The sequence below is a fragment of the Aquarana catesbeiana genome, linkage group LG04, assembly GCF_042186555.1.
Source record: "Aquarana catesbeiana isolate 2022-GZ linkage group LG04, ASM4218655v1, whole genome shotgun sequence".
NCBI classification, from domain to species: domain Eukaryota; kingdom Metazoa; phylum Chordata; class Amphibia; order Anura; family Ranidae; genus Aquarana; species Aquarana catesbeiana.
The window spans coordinates 13,338,214-13,360,104 of NC_133327.1; the positions used below are offsets into that span (position 1 = coordinate 13,338,214).

General features: G+C 43.6%; 2 protein-coding genes across 8 annotated transcripts in view; one reads left to right on the top strand and one right to left on the bottom strand.

The window, feature by feature from the left end:
- The window catches only part of PTRHD1 (peptidyl-tRNA hydrolase domain containing 1), an 8,379-nt gene extending 8,021 nt beyond the window's left edge, over positions 1-358 (top strand). Inside the window, exon 2 of the mRNA XM_073624849.1 lies at positions 1-358. This exon is cut by the window's left edge and continues 2,419 nt beyond it. The gene's annotated coding sequence lies outside the window, so the exon portion shown is untranslated.
- Positions 359-9,308: 8,950 nt separating this feature from the next.
- Positions 9,309-21,891, bottom strand: part of NCOA1 (nuclear receptor coactivator 1) — a 589,360-nt gene continuing 576,777 nt past the window's right edge. For 5 of the 7 annotated variants that reach the window (XM_073624852.1, XM_073624855.1, XM_073624850.1 and 2 more), the window contains one exon: positions 9,309-16,112. In XM_073624852.1, coding sequence (XP_073480953.1) covers positions 15,942-16,112 — 171 coding nt within the window. In that variant the 3' untranslated portion in view covers positions 9,309-15,941. The remainder of the gene's footprint in view (positions 16,113-21,891) is intronic. The other 2 variants (XM_073624854.1, XM_073624856.1) reach the window with 1 other exon arrangement.

Here is a 21,891-nt window from a genome sequence, read left to right on the forward strand (position 1 = left end):
AAGATATACACTACTATATATAAACCCCCCAATCCCAAGCCTGATGACCAAAAGGGTCCACCACACCTCGGGCTCTAGTATAAGGCCCACCCCTGGCTGCTATGCCAGACCAATGAAGGGGTGTGGCTTACTGGGGGAGGCCTGAAATACAACTTCAGAAAGTTCTGTGCAGACTTTTAGACACGCATTGAAAGAACCTTACAGGGGATGTCTGTAATACAAGTACAGGTTCTGTGCAGACTTTGCAGGGGATGTCTGTGATGTAACTTCAAGTTCTGTGCAGACTTTTAGACACGCCTAAAGAGAAACTGCAGTCGGCTCACATGATTTGTAATAAAAACATCTTTGCCATTCCGAAGCTTCACTCCAACCACTTTGCATATCATTTTATATACACTGTGATTCTGTACTTGCCAAATATGCTGCAGAAATCTCCCTCCACTGAGTGGCTGCAGCCATTTTAACTGTGGGCAGCTGAAGCTGCTGCCTGTTCACTTCCTGGATTTACAGAGACACACCTCCAGCTCTGCAGTTCTCGGACCTCTTATGACTCATCTCCCCTCCCTTCCTGGCAAACTCTCACGAGAGAGAGAGAGCTGTGTATGATGTCATAAGCCTAGGCTAATGACCGGACAAGAAACAGGAAGTGGGCTGTATAAGGTATTTACTGGCAGAAAAAGTTAAAACAACAACAAGGGCAGAAGATTTATTGGACGGAAAGATGAAAAAAATGACTGAAGGTCCGATTTAAGTGAAACTTGCAGGGGATGTCTGTAATATAGCTTCAAGTACTGTACAGATGTGCTTTGCAGGGGATGTCTGCAATTTAACGTCACGTTCTGTGCAGACTTCTGGGAAAAGACGGGAGCCGATCCCTTGATCAGGAAATGAGACCCCTGCAGGCATTCAGTTAGACGGCACCCGAGGGAGGATTTCTGTGGTTGCAAGGACAACTCCGGAGACCACAGGAGGAGGGGGAGGAGGACACAGGCCATGTAAGGGGGAAACAAGACCAGGAGGCTTTAGGATGGAGGAAGAGGATGGTGATGAAGGTGGAGCACTCCCTTCTGGAAGCATTCCTCTCCTGTAAAGGTCGTAAGCCTTAACACCCGCACCACCCTTCCAGTGCCTGAAACATGTCAGCTTGGCAGAACTGCACAAGACAATAGCCATGAGACTGTCTCTCCAGGTATGACCTCCCACTCTTAGCAGAGGATATTGTGGGCAGATCATAGAAGTGAAGATTTCAGGCGGTTATATTGGCTGTATTAAAAAAAAAAAAAAAACCTAATGAAAAAAGATAAAAAGATATTGATTGTTTCTTGGAGGGGGACATCCTCTGGTGGAGTTGGATGAAGTTGGAGAGCGTTCCATGGGACTGGCCTCCTCTTCCCGGGAAGATTTCCTGGGATTCCGGGCCAGATCTTTACTAAGGAAACATTCCGGCCGCTGGCTTTGATCGGAGCCCCGGGGCTGCCGGTATTATATGGGGGATTGAAAGCGGGAGATCTCCCACCGAATAATCCGATCATTGCACTGGCGCTACTAAGAAGTGTCACCTTCCATTAAAGGGCCACAGTGTGTATTGTACAAATAGACCATCAGGGTCCCCAGCTGAGTCCTCTTTACATCAGAGTCCCCTTTTACTCAGGGTCCCCCTTAGATCTGGGTACCCATTAGAGTCCCATCTTACGTCGGAGAACCCATCAGCGTCCTTTATATCAGAGTCCCCCCTTACATCAGGGTACCCATTACAATCCAACCTTCTGTCAAAGTCCCCTTTACATCTGAATCCACAGGGTGCCATCCCCTTTATGCCAGGGTTCCCATCAACACCTCCCTTAAAGCAGAGCCCCTCCCTATCACAGTGCCCCCTTACATCAGAGTCCCCATCAGACTCCCCCTTTTACATTAGAGTCAACTCCTACATCAGAATCCACTCTTATATCAGAGTCCCCCACACTTACATCACAGTACCACCTTACATCAGAGTCCCTCTTTACATGAGATACCTCATCACCCATACATGAGAGTTTCTATCAGACTCCCCTTTTACATTAGAGTCCACTCTTGCATCAGAGTGCACACCCCCCCCCCCCCCCCCCTCCTCCTCACCTAGGTTACCAATCAGAGTCCCTCCCTATCACAGTGCCCCCTTAAATCAAGAGTCCCTCCCTATCGCAGTGTTCCCATACATGAGAGTCCCCATCAGACTCCCCTTTATATTAGAGTCCACTCTTACATCAGAGTCCAATCCCCCCCCCCCCAACTCTTACATGAGAGTACCTATCAGACTCCCCCTTTATATTAGAGTCCACTCTCACATCAGACTCTTACATGAGAGTTTCTATCAGACTCGCCCCTTTATATTAGAGTCCACTCTTGCATCAGAGTGCATCCCCCCCACCCCTCCTCACCTAGGTCACCTATCACAGTGCCCCCTTAAATCAGAGTCCCTTACTATCACAGTGTTCCCATACATGAGAGTCCCCATCAGACTCCCACTCTTACATTAGAGTGCCCCCCCCCCCCCACCACCACTTACCTCAGGCTCCCTATCACAGTGCCCTCTTACACCAGGGTCCCCATTAGGGTCCCTCCCTACATGAGACTCCTCAGAGTCCCCATCAGACTCGCCCCTTATATTAGAGTCCACTCTTACATCAGAATCTACTCTTACATTAGAGTTCCCCCTTGCATGAGAGTCCCCATCAGATACACATCAGAGTCCCTATCAGAGACCTTCTTACATTTGAGAGCCGGATAACATCTTGGAGTACATTAGAGTCCCTCCTTACACCGGGGTCCCCATTACAATCCAACCTTATGTTAAGCACATGCTGACCAGCGCACGACGATATACGTCGGCACAACGGTACGGCTGGGCAAATGGGCATACTGGTACGTCCCCTTTAAATTGCGGCGCTGTGGGCGTGCACGCACCCCCACTTCATACTCAATGACCGTGCCCGCGGGTCCTGCGGACTCGATGTCCGCCGGGTGCCCGTGATCATGTCGTGGAGCGGCAGAACGGGGAGATGTAAACCAGGCATTTCCCTGTTCTGCCTAGCAACATGGCAGAGATCTACTGCTCCCAGTGATCGCTGTCATGTGAATAGTAGCCCATCCCCCCTACAGTTCGAATCACTCCCTAGGACACACTTAACCCCTTGATCGCCCCCTAGTGTTTAACCCCTTCCCTGCCAGTGACATTTACACGGTAATCGGTGTATTTTTATAGCACTGATCGCTGTATAAATGACAATGGTCCCAAAAGTGTCCGATGTGTCCGCTATAATGTCGCAAACACAATAAAATCACCGCCATTACTATTTAAAAAAAAAAAACAAATTATTAATAAAAATGCCAAAAATCTATCCCCTATTTTGTAGACGCTATAACTTTTACGCAAACCAATCAATATACGCTCATTGCAATTTTTTTTTTTTTTTTAATATTTTAAAAAAATATGTAGAAGAATACATATCGCCCTAAACTGAGAAAGAAATTAGTTTTTTTATATATTTTTGGGGGGATATTTATTATAGCAAAAAGTAAAAAATATTGCTTTTTTTTCAAAATTGTCGCTCTTTTTTTTTTTTTTTGTTTATAGCGCAAAAAAAATAAAAACTGCAGAGGTGATCAAATACCACCAAAAGAAAGCTCTATTTGTGGGAAAAAAGGATGTCAATTTTGTTTGGGTGCAACGTCGCACGACCGCGCAATTGTCAGTTAAAGCGCCGCAGTCCTGAATCGCAAAAAGTGCTCTGGTCAGGAAGGGGGTAAATCCTTACGGGGGTGAAGTGGTTAAGGTCCCCATTAGAGTCCTCTTTACATCAGAGTACCATTAGAGTTCCCCGTACACCAGGGCCCCCCAATAGAGTCCCTCCTTATGTTAGGGTCCCCATTAGAGTCCTCTTTATATCAGAAACCCCATCAGAGTTCTGTGTTCCTATTAGAGTCTCCTCTTACGTCAGGGTCCGCATTGCAGTCCAATTTTACATCAGAGTCACCTTAACATCAGAATCCCAGTAAGAGACCCCCCCCCCCCCCCTTACATCAGGTTCCCCATCAGAATCTGAGTGTGCTGCATGTGGCATTCACTTTTAAAAAAAAAACATTTTGTATTTGCTGTACCTTATTTAAATTATCACACATAAGGATTTGCATATTCACCACCTAGTGGCCATCTTGTATGTGGCATGCAGCCTCTGAGATATGACCTCAGCCACACAGAGAGGACCCAGCAAAAAGAGTTTGTGGCTGAGCTTAGCAGATGTTCATCAGAGGCTGCAGCATACAAGATGACCACTAGGGGGTGAATATGCAAATCCTTATTTGTGATAATTTAAATAAGGTGCAGCAAACATAAAATATGGTCACTAGAGGCTACAGACTTTACCATTGCATTCCTCTATCCCATATGGTTGAGATAACAGCCTTTTTTAATACATAGTCCAAAACCGCCACTAAATAATTGCTAATTCTGGCCTCGAGTGCGACCAAGGGTCAAATTTTGTCCTTGCCGGTTCTTTTTCAGAGACTGATTGCCACACATTCTTTTGTGCAAGGCATTACATGTATTGTATTGTTCCACTGGTTAGGACTCAGTTGACACTGTGAGACCTCAACCTGGTACTTTCTGTATTGCAGAAATCTCCATTTGGACCCATCCAGGATATGCCTTCAGTCCTTCTGGCTCAGAAGGTTATTTTTCCGGTTGCCATTACTTTGGCTCGGAGAATTTGAAAATTGGCTCCTCTTTCTTGTAAGGAGCCACTCCTGAAGGGGCGTTTTCTGAAAGCAGTGGGCCTTCCTGCACGCAGCAACATTAATTGGGCATGGTTTTTACTGCACTGAATGTTGGCCGAGGCTTAAAGGGGTGCAGAGCACAAGGAGTCAGTAGTAAGTAACATAGAGTTCAGGGTCAGTAGTGAGGCGGAGTTTGGTGGTCAGCAGTGACGCGGAATTTAGTAGTAAGTGAGGCAGAGTTAATGGGTCTGTAGTAGGTGACGCAGAGTTCAGGGGTTAGGAGTAAGTGACACAGAGGCAGAGTTTGGTGGTCAGGAGTGATGCGGAGTTAAGAGGTCAGTAGTAAGCGAGGCAGAGTTTGGTGGTCAGTATTGACACAGAGTTTAGGAGTCAGGAGTAAATGACAGAGGCAGAGTTTGGTGGTCGGCAGTGATGGAGAGTTCAGGGGGTCAGTAGTGATGGAGAGTTCAGGGGGTCAGTAGTGATGGAGAGTTCAGGGGGTCAGTAGTGATGGAGAGTTCAGGGGTCAGTAGTGATGGAGAGTTCAGGGGGTCAGTACGTAGTGATGGAGAGTTCAGGGGGTCAGTAGTGATGGAGAGTTCAGGGGGTCAGTAGTGATGGAGAGTTCAGGGGGTCAGTAGTGATGGAGAGTTCAGGGGTCAGTAGTGATGGAGAGTTCAGGGGGTCAGTACGTAGTGATGGAGAGTTCAGGGGGTCAGTAGTGATGGAGAGTTCAGGGGGTCAGTAGTGATGGAGAGTTCAGGGGGTCAGTAGTGATGGAGAGTTCAGGGGGTCAGTAGTGATGGAGAGTTCAGGGGGTCAGTAGTGATGGAGAGTTCAGGGGGTCAGTAGTGATGCAGAGTTCAGGGGGTCAGTAGTGATGCAGAGTTCAGGGGGTCAGTAGTGATGCAGAGTTCAGGGGGTCAGTAGTGATGGAGAGTTCAGGGGGTCAGTAGTGATGCAGAGTTCAGGGGGTCAGTAGTGATGGAGAGTTCAGGGGGTCAGTAGTGATGGAGAGTTCAGGGGGTCAGTAGTGATGGAGAGTTCAGGGGGTCAGTAGTGATGGAGAGTTCAGGGGGTCAGTAGTGATGGAGAGTTCAGGGGGTCAGTAGTGATGGAGAGTTCAGGGGGTCAGTAGTGATGGAGAGTTCAGGGGGTCAGTAGTGATGGAGAGTTCAGGGGGTCAGTAGTGATGCAGAGTTCAGGGGGTCAGTAGTGATGCAGAGTTCAGGGGGTCAGTAGTGATGGAGAGTTCAGGGGTCAGGAGTAAATGACAGAGAAATCAGTAGTGATACAGAGTTCAGATGTCAGTTGTGATGCAGGGGTCAGGAATAAGTAAGGCAGAGTTTGGAGGTCAGTAGTAAGTGATGCAGAGGTCAGTAGTAAGTAAGTAAGGCAAAGTTTGAGGGTCAGTGGTGACACAGAGTTCAGGGGTCAGGAGTAAATGACACAGAAATCAGTAGTGATACAGAGTTCAGATGTCAGTTGTGATGCAGGGGTCAGTAGTAAGTAAGGCAGAGTTTGAGGGTCAGTGGTGACACAGAGTTCAGGGGTCAGGAGTAAATGACACAGAGGTCAGTAGTGACGCAGGGTTAAAAAATAAGTGAGGCAGAGTTCGGGGGTTGGTAGTTAATGATGCAGAGTTCCGAGGTCAGTAGTAAGCGTGGAAGAGTTCGGGGGTCAGTAGTAGGTGACACAGAGGTCAGTATTAGTTGAGGCATATTTCAGGGGTCAGTAGTAGGTGATATAAAGTTCAGAGGTCAGTAATAAGTGAGGCATATTTCAAGGGTCAGGAGTGACACAAAGGCCAGTAATGATACAGTTTAGATGATGTTAGTAATGATGCAGGGATCATGAGTGAAGCAGAGTTTGGGGGTCAGTAGTAAGGAGGCAGAGTTCAGGGGTCAGTGGGGAGTGACACAGAGCTCAGAAGTCAGTAGTGCAGTGATGCAGAATTCAGGCTTCTGTAGTAAGTGATGCAGAGTTCAGGGGCCAATAACAATAGACAGAGTTCAGGGGTCAGTAGTAAATGACTCAGAGATCAATAGTAAGTGACACAGCGTTCAAGAGTCAGTAGTAATGTAGAGTTCAGAGGTCAATAGTAAATGAGGCACGGTTTAGAGGTCAGTAGTAAATGATGCACAGTTCAAGAGTCAGGAGTAAATGACACAAAAGTATCACACAGAGGTGAGGAGAGCCGATCGTGTTCTGTTTTGTACTCAAAGAGAAGGATTTTATAGATAAACCAAGAATCCAACTTTTTTTTAAATCTTATTCAAAACTTATTCAGAGACGCTCTCTCTGGCTGGAATGCTCTCTGAGCGCTCTGATGTGACTTATATAGGCGGTGACCCCGCCCCCTTATGCCGTCACAGTCCCTGGGCATGCTGGGACTGTGACGGCATAAGGGGGCGGGGTCACCGGGTGATGTTAACCATGCCCCCTAAAACGTCACAGTCCCAGCATGCCCAGAGACTGTGACAGCATAAGGGGGCGGGGTCAACGCCTATATAAGTCACATCGGAGCACTCAGAACGCATTCCAGCCAGAGAGCGCATCATGTCAACATCGCAAGAAGAGAAGAGGGAGGAAGACAAGGCACAAGACCGGGCCACCGCTAGCAAAAGAGCGGCAAAAGAGCAGAAGATAGCGGAGGAGCCCGGCAGAAGACCCGGAGAGCGCGGAGAAGAGGTCAAACAACGGGAGAAGAGGCCGGAGACAGCGGAGAAGAACCGGAGGGACCCCCGAAGTCGGAAGAAGACCCCTGAAGCCGGAAGAAGACCCCCGGAGCTGTCTAATAAATTACTTTAAAAACCTGTGTAGTGTGTTTTTTTTATTGACACTTTTTCCTCCAGGTGAATGGGTAGGGGTACCATGGTTGGGGGCCGGGATCTGGGGGCCCGCTTATTAAAGGGGGCTCCCGGATTCCGATAAGCCTGCAGACCCCAGCAACCAACGGCCAGGGTTGTCGGGAAAAGGCCCTTTTCCTCATCAACATGGGGACAAGATGCTTTGGGGTGGGGGGGCAGCAGGGCGCCCCCCCCCAAAGCACCCACCCCCCATGTTGAGGGCATGTGGCCTGGTACGGTTCAGGAGGGGGGGCGCTCGCTCGTCCCCCACCCCCTTTCCTGACCGGCCGGGCTGCGTGCTCGGATCGGGGTCTGGTATGGATCTTGGGGGGACCCCACGCCGATTTTTCGGCGTAGGGGGTTCCCCTTAAAATCCATACCAGACCTAAGGGCCTGGCATGCCCCGCGACGGGGCTCGCAAGGTGCCAATCTCGCCGATAAAAGAGATCGACTTCCTTTTCTAGTCCCGTCGTACCCGAGTCACGTTCAAAATCAATGGACTTGTCCGTGTGTGGGCAAGTCTGTTCATTCTGAAAGTCCGCCGGGAAGACCGGCGGACCTAGTCTGCCAGAAAGTCCAGTCGTGTGTAGGCAAGTCCGGCGGAATGCTGGCGGGAAGAACGTCGGACCTAGTTTCCCAGAAAGTCCGGTCGTGTGTACGCAGCATTACACTAACCTCAAACATGCTCAGATCTAGTTTATCTTTTTTGGGGGGGGGGGCACTGCAACGCTCTACGGTGCCAACTGGGTCCATCAGTCATGGGTGGGCAGCATTCAGGGCAGCCCCAGCATCCAGAAGGGGACAGACATTTGCCTCCTTCTTGACCTAATTTGTCTCTCACCCACTGCCCAGCCACCACCGACAGGCTGTGGTGAAGACTGGAAGGTAGGACTCTAATATGAAAGGGTGGGGACTGAGGACTCATATGAAGAGGGTGTCAGGGCTGGGCTTGGCCCTCCCTTCTCTGTGCTCAGGTTGCTCAGCTGTTGGTTAGTTGCCAGCACCCATCGTTCCACAGTAGCTCACCTGATCATCATTTCCTGTTCATCAGCTAGCCTCTTCTGGCTATTTAAACTGCCTGGTTCATTCCTTCAGTGCCCTCGCCTTTGGTCAAACATATCTGGAGACTCTCTGCTGTGTTCCTGTTTGAAGACTTGCCTGGCTGATGTCGCTTCTGGTTCCTGATCCTGTCTGCTGCCTCTGACTACGCTGATCTCTGGCTTCCTGATTTGTCGGCTTGTTCTGATTACCCGCCTTGGCTACCATACCCTGGCTATGTTTTGACTATGTTTACTATTTGTACCATTTTTTTAACCATTATATTAAAAGGTGTGATTTTTACTGCATTTTTCTGTCTCCATCTGATTCATGGTTCCTGACAGTGGGATAGACGGAAGACTCTGATGTGAAAGGAGGAGAAGTGAGGACTCTGGTGTGAAAGGAGGGGGGAATTGATGCTGCCCAGTGCACTTTGCAGTCTAAGTGTCTAAGGTCAGACACGCCCCCTCTCCTCCTCTGGAACACTTGCAGTGAGGGGTGTGGCTATTACTCAACTATGCCAGCACAGAGCACTGTAGCGGGAGTGCAGGAAGCATATTTCCACTAGAGAGGATATCTGAAGGTGTTTCCAAATGAAAATCAGTTACAGGATTATTTAGATAAAAAGAGGTGGGAGACTTTTTGATAGAAAAAAAGAAAAAAACTAAATTCAGAATTTTAAATGACTTTATTTACAATAACAGAATAATTAAACATTGAACAAGCCAATATTATAACAGCACAAAGCAGTATTTTTCAGCCCCATGCCCCACTTCCCCGCCAGGAAAACCCGCGTCCTATACATCTCCAAACTTGACGCAGGTCCGCCTGGCTGGAAAAAAGGGGTCACCAAACTAAATTAAGTTTTTTTTTTTTTTTTTTTTTTTCTTTAGCGACACGCCACAGGCATCTGAATTCAGATGATTATCATAGGGCACCTTACATTCTCGTCTCTTTTTTGTTTAATGCATTGTTACATTTTTTGTTTTTTATGTTTTGTTTTTTTTGTTTTGTTTTTAATTTTCTAAAGAAGTGACTGTTCCTTAAAATATATTTTTGTATTTTATTCTCCAGAGCAAACCTTAAAAAAAAAAGGACCGTTAATCGCCAAACAGCTCGTTGGAAAGTATTCAATTTTAATTCCATCTTACAGTACATTCTTTCCTTAACTTCTACAAATTTTAAGTAGAGAAAATAGAAGCAAAAACTGAATTTTTTTTTTTTTTTGCTATGCAGTTTTCCTTAAGAAATTAAAAGCAAGATCAGTTAGCTTTTTTGTTTTTTACAATAAATTATTTCATCCATTACAATAAGCCAGCAGTTATCTCAAACAAAATATAAAACATTTTTTTTTTTTTTTTTAGGGGAACAAATCTTTTATTTAGCAGAAAACAGTTTCACTTTTTTTTTTGTCTTTTGTCCATTAGATTGGGGGAAATATGAACAATCCCGATGTTTACAATTTTTTGTTTTTCTTAAGAAAGAATCACAATATAAAACTTATTGTCATACCTTTTTTTTTTTTTTTTTACATTACGAAAAAAGCAGCTGGCTAAGGAATCTTGATCCAAAATGTAATAATAAATTGTATATAGCAATTTACCGAAATGCTAAAAGGTATGGGTCTTTGTGGTTTGTTTTTTTTACAATTTTTTTTATTTTTTATTTTTTTTTTAATTATCATTTAGTAGTAGGACTTAGAAACAAGGCCCTTTGCGGACATTTAAATTAAAAAAAAAAAAAAGTGTGTTGACATGCTGGTTATTTTTTACAAGTTCTAGAAGTCAGGTTTTGGATAAAGTAAAAAGGCGCCCACCGTGTGAGAAGGGAGAAAAATTAAAAAGTTGTATCTGTAGCTTTATATACAGCAAATCTGCAGCAGCAAATATAACAAAGTCACTTACTTTTTAAAAGAAGTCAGAGGCACTGCCTTTTTGTAGAGATTTCATTCATATATATATATATATATATATATATATATATATATACTCACACACACACAATTGTTAATTATTCTAAAAATGTACTTGTGGGTCTAAAAAGAATCTTTTTTTAGCAATATGTGCTTGAAGTGGTTTTTAAATAATTTTTACATTTTTTTTTTTATTGACATTTACAGCTGGTCAAAATGAATCATGATAGTTTGGTTCCTCCAAAACCCTTTTTATTTTAATGTTGAAGCAAAAATGTTCCTAAAATCTTTAGTGCTTTTCTAATTCATTATTTATTAGAGCAAATCAAATATTTAGTATTTAAAAAAATGACATTTCTGTAAATTAAAATCATTTTTTTAAGCTTTAAAAATGGCCATTTATGGTCATAATGAGTCACGGTTGTGTAGTTCCTCAAAACCTTTCATTTTTGTTTTAATGTCGAAGCAGAAATGTTCCTAAACTCTTTAGTATGGGTAAATGCTTCAACTATATTTATTATTTTAATACAAATTTAAGATTTAATACAAATGCAAACTCTTCAACTGTATTTATTTTTTTAATTAAAATTAGGGAATTTTTTTGTGTTAAAAAAAAAAAAGAAAAAGTAATAGGTGCAGTTTTCAGTCTCTAACATCGGAAATCAAACCAGACCCTTCTTTGTCCATGTGAGCCAATTCGTGCAAATCTACAGTACGAATTTAGAATGAAGTCCTAAAACTTGCTTTTCTAATTAATTTTTATTACAGCAAATCAAATATTCTGTACTTGAAAATAATGTCATATTTCTGTAACTTAAAAACTTTTTTGAAAAAAATTGCCATTTACAGCTGGTCAAAAATCTTTAGTACTTTGATGCTTTTCTAATTCATTATTTATTAGAGCAAATCAAATATTTTGTATTTAAAAATAATGACATTTCTGTAAATAAAATCATTTTTTTTAAAAGTTTTAAAAATAGCAATTTATGGTCATAATGAGTCACGGTTGTGTGGTTCCTCAATAACCTTTCATTTTTGTTTTAATGTCGAAGCAGAAGAGTTCCTAAACTCTTTAGTATGGGTAAATGCTTCAACTATATTTATTATTTTAATACAAATTTAAGATTTAATACAAATGCAAACTCTTTAACTGTATTTATTTTTTAATTAAAATTTGAGAATTTTTTTCGTGTTAAAAAAAAAAATAATAATTATAGGTGCAGTTTACAGTCTCTAACACCAGAAACCAAACCAGACCATTCTTTGCCCATGAGGGCAAGTTCATGCAAATCTATAGTACGAGTTTAGAATAAAAAAAATAAAAATAAAATTGACAATTATTTTAATTCAATTAATTTTGATTAAACGTGTAGAAGTTTAGAATTAAAAAAAACAAAACAAAAAGAGATAAAAGGCAGTGCCTGTGACCTCCAAAAACACAGAGTAAAAACAATGCTTACAAAAAGTACAATACAAGTCCTTTATACTTTCCCCGACATCTAACTAATAAAAAAAAATACTGGTGTAGATAAAGATTTCCTTCCATGTACAAAAACGAAAAAAAAAAAAAAAAAACGAGAAAAAAAAGAAGAAAATAAAGGCCCTGTTCTTAAGACAGAAAAAAAAAAAAAAAAACATTTATACAGATTCCTGATGCATGGTACCTCTATGGGGTACAGGCAGTAGGAATATCCTGAGTATAGATTACATTGTTATGGACTTAGTAATGGCGAGTCTGGAGGGTATAAAACGTCCTAGCAGCAGGTTAAAGCGATTACTCGTCTTAGGCTACACATACTGATAGCCATTTGCAGGATTTTATAATACAAACCACTCTGTTACATATTACATCAGAAGCACAACAGGGCCGGATTTTTTTTAGAAGAAGGTGACCTTGGAAGGCCTTGATGGCCTTTTTTTTGACGAGGCTCCATTTGCTTCGTAGTAGACCCATCACTTTATGCAGCAAGAGCATCAATAGATTTTTTTTTCAGTTATAAAGGGGGTATTGTAGATTTTAAAGTTTGAGTAGCCTATTCCTATTCTTGTATTTTTATTCCTACAGCAGTCCAAAGATATTATAGCAATGGAGAGTTAAGTGTGACTTGCAGTGGCTGTGATCTCCTTGTAGACAACTTGGCGCCAGTCACACCTAACCACCTTTTTGCTTTCTAAATATGTGAAGGTGAAAATCACAGTAAAACCTTTACAACTTGAAAAAAAAATACAATCCAAAGTGTCTACGCTTCCGTAATTTCATTTGCTACAAAGATTTGGTTCTCTTCAACCAAGTCTTGACCAGATGAAGAAATTCATCCTCTAGAGTCCACCCAGAGTATCATTTTCAGGCATGGCTAATCTCTGGATGCCTACCATGGCGGTAATGCATTAAAAATACCCCAGTTCCGGTGCGCAGACAGCGGACTGCAGGCCCTGTAGCACTAATGAAGCATTGAGGAGCCCTCAAAGTTTGGTGCCATTACAGCACCGGTTGAGTCACGGTTAGGCCTGGATATAAGACACCTTGGGGCTTGAATCCGACCCTGCTTCCTGGTGGATACATATGACCGTAAGTACATCAAGATATTGATACACATGTGAGCTGAACCTTCTTTTCTACAATAGCCTTCCCTTTTCAGAGTGGTCAAATGAGATTTAAGTGGATCTCTGTTGGTTTTGGAGCGATAACTTTATTATACAAAAAGGAAATATCTCTCAAAGATGGCATGAAGGGAGCCTAGGTCTTACTATGGAAGTAGGAGGACATTGTAGGGGGGAAAACATGCTCAATTCTGGGCCTTTATTTTCAGATATTCATCTTTAAGTCAACCATAGATGGTTTGAATCTCGACCGGTTCAGCAGGCACTGACCTAGATTCGAACCATGTATGGCCAGGCTGAATATACCCAAGTTGATCGATTAATCAACCTTGATACAACCAGCCTGTCAGATTTTACATTCTATTATAGCCACTAGCAGTAATCGCTGTGTTCTCAATGGCTCCATGAGAGGGATTCCCCCATCAACACTGACTGTTGATGGGGGAAATCAAGTGATTTTCATTCCTGCAACCCATGGTTGCAGGAAAGAAAATCACTCCATCTATGGCTGGCTTTAGTCAAAAAGAGAAATCTGTTCCTGAATGAGAAACAATGATATCTTCCTAATTTGTCCTCCGAGGTAGATGCAAGGATTGAGCATAGGCAAGACAGCCTTCGTATTCAAAAATGGAAGGGTTGCTATGGCTGACTGGTTTTTGAAGGTTGAAGCTATGGGCTTAATTCCTTCATCCTAGGATACTGAGCCAAAATCATTATGCAATGAACCAGTTCTGGGTCCTGGGTATTTTAGTGTTTGCAGAAAGGAGGAGCCATGGTATTTTTTGCAATCCAGATAAAGTTTATTGGTCTCAGTATCGGGTGAGAGAACATGTTTCAAGGTGTTCAAAGGGGCCCTCCTTCATCAAATCTACAACAAACTACAAAGCCCTTAATGAGGGACCTCTTGGACCTTCATAAAACATGTTAGCTCTCAGGCTCCTTTTACTCGAAGGGCCTGATTAGGTCCCCTTTTCAGTTTTTCAGGCTGACCTGATAGCGGAGTCAATTTGCACCCGGCCGCCCATAGAGCAGAGCGGGCTCAGTCCATGTCAGCTCTGCATAAGCTGAGCAGACATGGACCTGTCATCAGCCCGCTCTACTCTGATCAACAGGAGATCAGCAGACAGATACCCTGCTGATCATAGCGGAGTCTGCCCTCTGTGAAAGGGGCCTTACTGTAATCATATACCTTTATCTGGGCTACAAATATAGCCTGACACTCTACACCTTCTACAAATCCTGAAGGTCTAACCTTGACCCTTGTGCACTAGAAAGCTGCCTACTACCCAACTGGAATACCAACATGCACCAGGGTTCAACGCTCCACCACCTAATTTCTCTAATGAGTCACCAGGCAACAGTGACAACTGCAACTCCCATATTGACAGGTTGCTCTTAACCAAGACATCAATATGTATTTTTTTGGTCGCCATTTCATTAGCTGTGAATTATTTCATGATTCCTCAAACAGTAAACACGCCTTGGAATCAGGTCAGACCTTGTTCTCAGACACTCCAAAACCAAATAAGACCACAAGCATCCCTTACCATTCTACATAAAAAAAATGTCCCCTCCTTTCGACTGAAAACCAAAACAGAACTAAACAAACCAAAGATATGAGGAAAATATGGATGAAAGGCATGATGTAGGTTACGAAAGATGCTCATTCCCCATTAAAAAAGAGATGCTGTGTAGGTTTCACGGTCATATTCTTACCGTAGGCTTTGGCCTACCTCTGCCTTGCTGTAGTTGACTTCTGTTGACTTTGCAGAGGTAATGCGGCAAAGACCATTGTTACACAGGTTACTTGTCTGTTCATTATCTGAGTAATAGCATATATAACAAGAGGTGAAGAGGGGGTTTTACAGCACTTTTGAGGCTGTCCTCGGTCAGTCTTACTGACCTCCTGAATACAACTGATGGCAAGAAAAGCAAAAAAAATTCTCTTTCGATTTTTAACTTCATAATTTTGCAAAATTTTCTGTGGTTTCAAGAAATTTTGTCAAACCTCAGGAAAGATAGCGGGCTGCCACTTTTGCTGCTCCAGCAGCAAAGAGGGTTAAAAAAACAGGCCCTAAAAAAGGTGCGCAAAGCAGGCCTCTCACTTAGAAAAGACATGATTGTACATACAAGCCAGTAGTAGCTCTACAAATGCACTTCAGCTGCAACAAAGATGCGCTTTACCTCGGTATAATATATATACTTTCTCTCTTTCTCTCGTTCCTCCCCCACAATCCCCGCCACCCGTAAGTTACCCAGAACCCTTCACTCTCCTCTCCTTTCGGGTTCCACATCAGTGACAGAACCAGCTGAAACTGACATTCTGCGACATTCTCTCCAGGCGCGCAAAAACGCCCGATTTTCCTTTCAGTGTCATCACAGCGACTGTTTACAAAAATAAGTATCATCTGTCATTTGGCTCGAAAGGGGACCGTCGGTCCGATTGTCCAGCCCTGCAGCTCTCTCCAAACGTCCAATGCTGATCAAGCGCTCTTCAAAAGAGGGCAAGGGGGCTAATGGGGATAGAAAAAAAACAAAAACCTGCGGCAAAACATCGATTTTCCTCCGCTCTCCTCTTTTTTATGTTATTTTTTTCATCTTTACACTTAGCAAAAGCGTCTTTGCCTGGCAGTTTTTCCGACCCAAAAAAAAAAGGATGGCTGCAGTTTGAGATATCAAAGATCTCTGCAAAAATATAGAACATATATATGTTGCATATATATATTTCTATAGCTTGTCTGTGTTACGGCTTGCATCTCCCTTGCTTTAACAAGGTCTGGTCAAAGCTGTCATTCAGTGAGCAGTTGTTGTAAGAGGCTCTTCTGTTGAGCTTGGGGGGTGGTGGGCCCAGGTGTGGTCTTCTGAGAGGCCATGGGTCCTTGTTGGTTAAGGTATGGGTCCCCACCCACGAGGTTCACTGTACACTGGACATCCGCAAACACTTGTACTTGCTGGACCTGCTGGTGGGCAAAAAAAGGCTTAGATTAGGAGAACTGGCTTCCTCTCACCCAAAGAATAACATTTGAATACAATATTAACATACAAAGCCATCAACAACTCTGCTCCAAGCTACATCACCAATGAAGTCTCAAAGTATCACCCAAAATGTCATCTTCACTCCTCCCATAAATGACCTGCTCTCTTGCTTCCTCGTTATCTCCTCCCATGCCCACCTCCAGGTCTTCTCCAGAAACTCTCCCATCCTCTGGAATTCCTTACCCCAACCTATCCAGCCATCTACTCTGTCTACCTTTAGGCAATCTCAGAAAATGCATCACTTCAGGAAAACAAAACCAAAGAAATTCCTGGCTGAACTTACCGACCAGCCTGCTAACCAACTGAATTGTCCTGTCTAACAGTATGCGTTTGCACAGATTTGCAAATGCATTTTGAGACACTCCACAGTGGATGCACATGCATTATAGTGGATAGGCAGAGGGCAGGTGAGCCTGGAGGGAGCCCACCCCTCCTTAAAGGCACAGGGATTCACTGGACACCCAGTATATAACGGCAGCAAAGGTGTCCAGTGCGTCCCCTTATGCATTTGCAAATGTGTACAAACAACTAAACCCCTGTTTTTAAATGCATACTGTTAGACAGGGCAATTCGGTTGGTTAGGAGGCTGGTCAGTAAGTTGAGCCGGGAATTTCTTTTGGTTTTGTATTGCATGTGTTGCCCTTCCATGTGCTCATAGTTACATAGTTACATAGTAGGTGAGGTTGAAAAAAGACACAAGTCCATCAAGTCCAACCTATGTGTGTGATTATATGTCAGTATTACATTGTATATACCTGTATGTTGCGGTCATTCAGGTGCTTATCTAATAGTTTCTTGAAGCTATCAATGCTCCCCGCTGAGACCACCGCCTGTGGAAGGGAATTCCTTATCCTTGCCGCTCTTACAGTAAAGAACCCTCTATGTAGTTTAAGGTTAAACCTCTTTTCTTCTAAATTTAATGAGTGGCCATGAGTCTTGTTAAACTCTCTTCTGCGAAAAAGTTTTATCCCTATTGTGGGGTCACCAGTACGGTATTTGTAAATTGAAATCATATCCCCTCTCAAGCGTCTCTTCTCCAGAGAGAATAAGTTCAGTGCTCGCAACCTTTCCCCATAACTAAGATCCTCCAGACCCTTTATTAGCTTTGTTGCCCTTCTTTGTACTCGCTCCATTTCCAGTACATCCTTCTTGAGGACTGGTGCCCAAAACTGGACAGCATACTCCAGGTGTGGCCGGACCAGAGTCTTGTAGAGCGGGAGAATTATTGTTTTCTCTCTGGAGTTGATCCCCCTTTTAATGCATGCCAATATTCTGTTTGCTTTGTTAGCAGCAGCTTGACATTGCATGCCTTTGCTGAGCCTATCATCTACTAGGACCCCCAGGTCCTTTTCCATCCTAGATTCCCCCAGAGGTTCTCCCCCCAGTGTATAGATCAGCCTTTCTCAACCAGTGTGCCGCGGCACACTGGTGTGCCGTCAGAGGTTCTCGGGTGTGCCGCGGGATCAGGGGAGAGAAGGGCTGTCAGATGATCCTGATCTCCCGATCCCCTGCCGAACTGTACATCGGCACTGTGAGAAACTCCGTCAACCTCAGCAAAGTGAAAGTAAAGTGCAGGGGAGTGTGCTGTGCTCTCTGCTTCCCCCTACAGTGCAGTACCTGGCTGAATGAGGAAACTGGAAAGGTACTGTGCTAGAAGCTAGATTCGTTTTAAAAGGGCTTTATACATATGTGTCTGTGTGTGTGTGTGTGTTTGTACGTGTGTGTGTGCATGTGTCTGTATGTGTGTGTGTGTGCGCATGCGCATGTGTCTGCATGTGTCTGTATGTGTGTGTCTGCATGTGTGTGTGCACGTGTCTGCATGTGCGTATGTACAAGTGTCTGTATGTATGTGTCTGTATGCGTGTCTGCACGTGTATATGTGTGTGTGTGTGTGTATGTTAGTTTTAATCCTGACACCCCCCCCCCATTCCTGTACCATCAGAACTGCTTTTGTAGGTTTTGTTTGTGATAGCAGCAAGGACTGCTTCTCCTCTGAAAAGCAACCTATGCCCAGATCACTTTTCAGAGGCATTTGACAGGCGGTAAAGAGGCATTATGTTGCCTCCTCACCACCTGTTTTAATGCAGCATCACTACACCGCAACCGTGCAATGTACACAGTTGCAGGGTAGTTGCAGTTCAGCCCCATTCACCCTGGGTATACCTCCAGCTGCAGCCACAACATGTGTACACCCCCAGCTGTTGTCTCTGCAGCTAAAGGGGAAGAATTTGGGGGTGGTAAAAACAGCTTAACCATGTGCTTTTACCACCCCTCCAACCCGACATGTGAACAAGCCCTTGATTCACATCTGTGTTGCTGCATGCTGCGTGTAGTGCAGCCCATTCATTTCAATGGGCTTCCCTAACCACAAAAATTCAGGGAAGGAAATCCCCGACCTTTTTTTTTTTTTTTTTTTTAAATTGCACTGCACCAAAAGCACCCCACATTTTTCAATGTGTAAGGTACCATTAAGAATTAATGGCACCCCTAAAGAGCAGAGCATTTGTCTGTGTCAGGAACGAGTGCGATTTTGCGCATGTTCCGTGACACACAGTAACGTGAGCTAAGCCTTGGACTGGGGTGCCTCAAGACTGAAAATACTTTTTAAGGGTGCCCCGACTGGAAAAAGGTTGAGAAACACTGGTATAGATTGCATTCATATTTTTGCCACCCAAATGCATTATTTTACATTTTTCTACATTGAACCTCATTGGCCATGTAGTCGCCCACCCCATTAATTTGTTCAGGTCTTTTTGCAAGGTTTCCACATCCTGCGGAGAAGTTATTGCCTTGCTTAGCTTAGTATCGTCTGCAAATACAGAGATTGAACTGTTTATCCCATCCTCCAGGTCGTTTATGAACAAATTAAATAGGATTGGTCCCAGCACAGAACCCTGGGGAACCCCACTACCCACCCCTGACCATTCTGAGTACTCCCCATTTATCACCACCCTCTGAACTCGCCCTTGTAGCCAGTTTTCAATCCATGTACTCACCCTATGGTCCATGCCAACGCACCTTATTTTGTACAGTAAACGTTTATGGGGAACTGTGTCAAATGCTTTTGCAAAATCCAGATACACCAGGTCTACGGGCCTTCCTTTATCTAGATGGCAACTCACCTACTCATAGAAGGTTAATAGATTGGTTTGGCAAGAACGATTCTTCATGAATCCATGCTGATTACTGCTAATGATACCGTTCTTATTACTAAAATCTTGTATATAGTCCCTTACCCTCCCCTCCAAGAGTTTACATACTATTGATGTTAGGCTAACTGGTCTGTAATTCCCAGGGATGTATTTTGGGCCCTTTTTAAATATTGGTGCTACATTGGCTTTTGTCCAATCAGCTGGTACCATTCCAGTCAGTAGACTATCTGTAAAAATTAGGAACAACGGTCTGGCAATCACTTGACTGAGTTCCCTAAGTACCCTTGGATGCAAGCCATCTGGTCCCGGTGATTTATTAATGTTAAGTTTCTCAAGTCTAATTTTAATTCTGTCCTCTGTTAACCATGGAGGTGCTTCCTGTGTTGTGTGATGAGGATAAACACTGCAGTTTTGGTTACTGAAGCCCCCCGATTCACTCGAGAAGAATAAATTCAATACCTTCGCCATCTCCCCATCCTTTGTAACCAGATGTCCTTCCTCTTTCTTTATGGGGCCAATATGGTCTGTCCTTCCTTTTTTACTGTTTACATACTTAAAGAATGTCTTGGGATTTTTTTTGCTCTCCTTTGCTATGTGTCTTTCATGTTCTATCTTAGCTGTCCTAATTGCACCCTTACATTTCTTGTTGCATTCTTTATAAAGTCTGAATGCTGAGGATGATCCCTCAACCTTGTATTTTTTGAAGGCCTCCTCCTTTGCTTTTATATGCATTTTTACATTGGAGTTAAGCCATCCAGGACTTTTGTTCGCTTTTTTAAATTTATTACCCAATGGGATACATTGGCTAATGCCCTTATTTAATATGCTCTTAAAGCAAACCCATCTCTCCTCCGTATTCTTTGTTTCTAATATTTTATCCCAATTTATGCCTTTTAGCAAGGTTTGTAGTTTAGGGAAGTTGGCTCTTTTGAAATTCAGTGTCTTTGTATTCCCTTTATGTTTCCTATTTGTGTGATTTATACTGAAACTAATTGACCTGTGATCGCTGTTACTTAAATTGCCCCGTATTTCCACATCCGTGATCAGGTCTGTATTGTTGGTAATCAGTAGATCCAGTAATGTTTTATTTCTAGTTGGTGCGTCTACCATCTGACCCATAAAATTGTCCTGCAAGACATTAAGGAACTGGCGAGCCTTAAATGAATGCACGCAGTTCCCTCCGCCCAGTCTATGTCTGGATAAATAAAATCCCCCATTATGATAACACTTCCCATCCTTGCTGCTAATCCAATTTGTGATAGGAGATCCGTCTCCACTTCCTCCCTCAGGTTAGGGGGCTTATAGCATACTCCCAGTATTATTTTCCCCTTAGCTTCATCCCTTTGGAGCTCTACCCATAAGGATTCCACCTCCTCTCTAGCTCCCTCAGTGATGTCATCTCTCACATTCACTTGTACATTATTCTTGATATATAGGCATACCCCTCCCCCTTTTTACCCTCTCTATCCTTGCGGTATAGGGTATACCCTTGAATGTTTGCCAGCCAATCATGAGAGCTGTTGAACCATGTCTCTGAAATTCCCACAAAATCCAAATCCTCCTCGTACAACAGTATCTCTAGTTCACTCATCTTGTCCGCCATGCTCCTGGCATTGGTGAACATGCCACATAGTTTAGACCGGTCGCATATTGTCCTCGTATTGGGTGTTTCGAGATTGCAACTAGGACTTGCTACTATACTCACCTTGTGTTTTTGTGCTTTGGTTAACCTACCACTAATGCCCCCAATACTACCCTCTGGAATATCTTCCGCGCTGGCTATCTCTGCCTCTGGACCTCCCCCCCATCGCCTAGTTTAAAAAACCCTCTAACTTTTTGGCCATCTTCATTCCCAGCAGATCTGCACATTTAGGTGCAGTCCGTCCCTTCTATAGTACCGGTTACCGACTGAGAAGTTGGCCCAGTCCTCCAGGAACCCAAACCCCTCCTTACTACACCAGCTCTTCAGCCACTTGTTTACTTCCCTAATGCTCCTTGCTGCAAAAGCCAGTTATAGGTGAGGGCAGTGGCCATTTGTTTGATCCCTTCAGTAAAGTCTACCCTGCCTCCACCCATCATGGTACTGGTCATCCATCCTTCTTAGTGATTGTACAGGACTGGTGATCCATCATCCCTAAGTTATCGTACAAGACTAGTGACCCATCCATACTAAGCTATTGGACAAGAAGTCTGGTGAGCCATCCTTCCTAAGTTATTGTACAAGACTAGTGACCCATCCATACTAAGTAATTGTACAAGAGTGGTTATACAAGACTGGTGATTCATCCTTTCTAAGTTATTGTACAAGATGGATCACCCATCCTTCCTAAGTTGTAGTGCAACACCGGTGATCCAGCCTTACTAAATTATTGTACAAAACGACTAGTGACCCATCCTTTTAAATAATTATACAGCCCTGGTGACCCAATCTTCCTAAGTTATTGTAGAAGACTGGTGATCCAATCCTTACTAAGTTATTTTACAAGATTAGTGACCCATCCTTACAAAGTTATTTTACAAGAATAGTGACCCGTACTTACTAAGTTAGTTC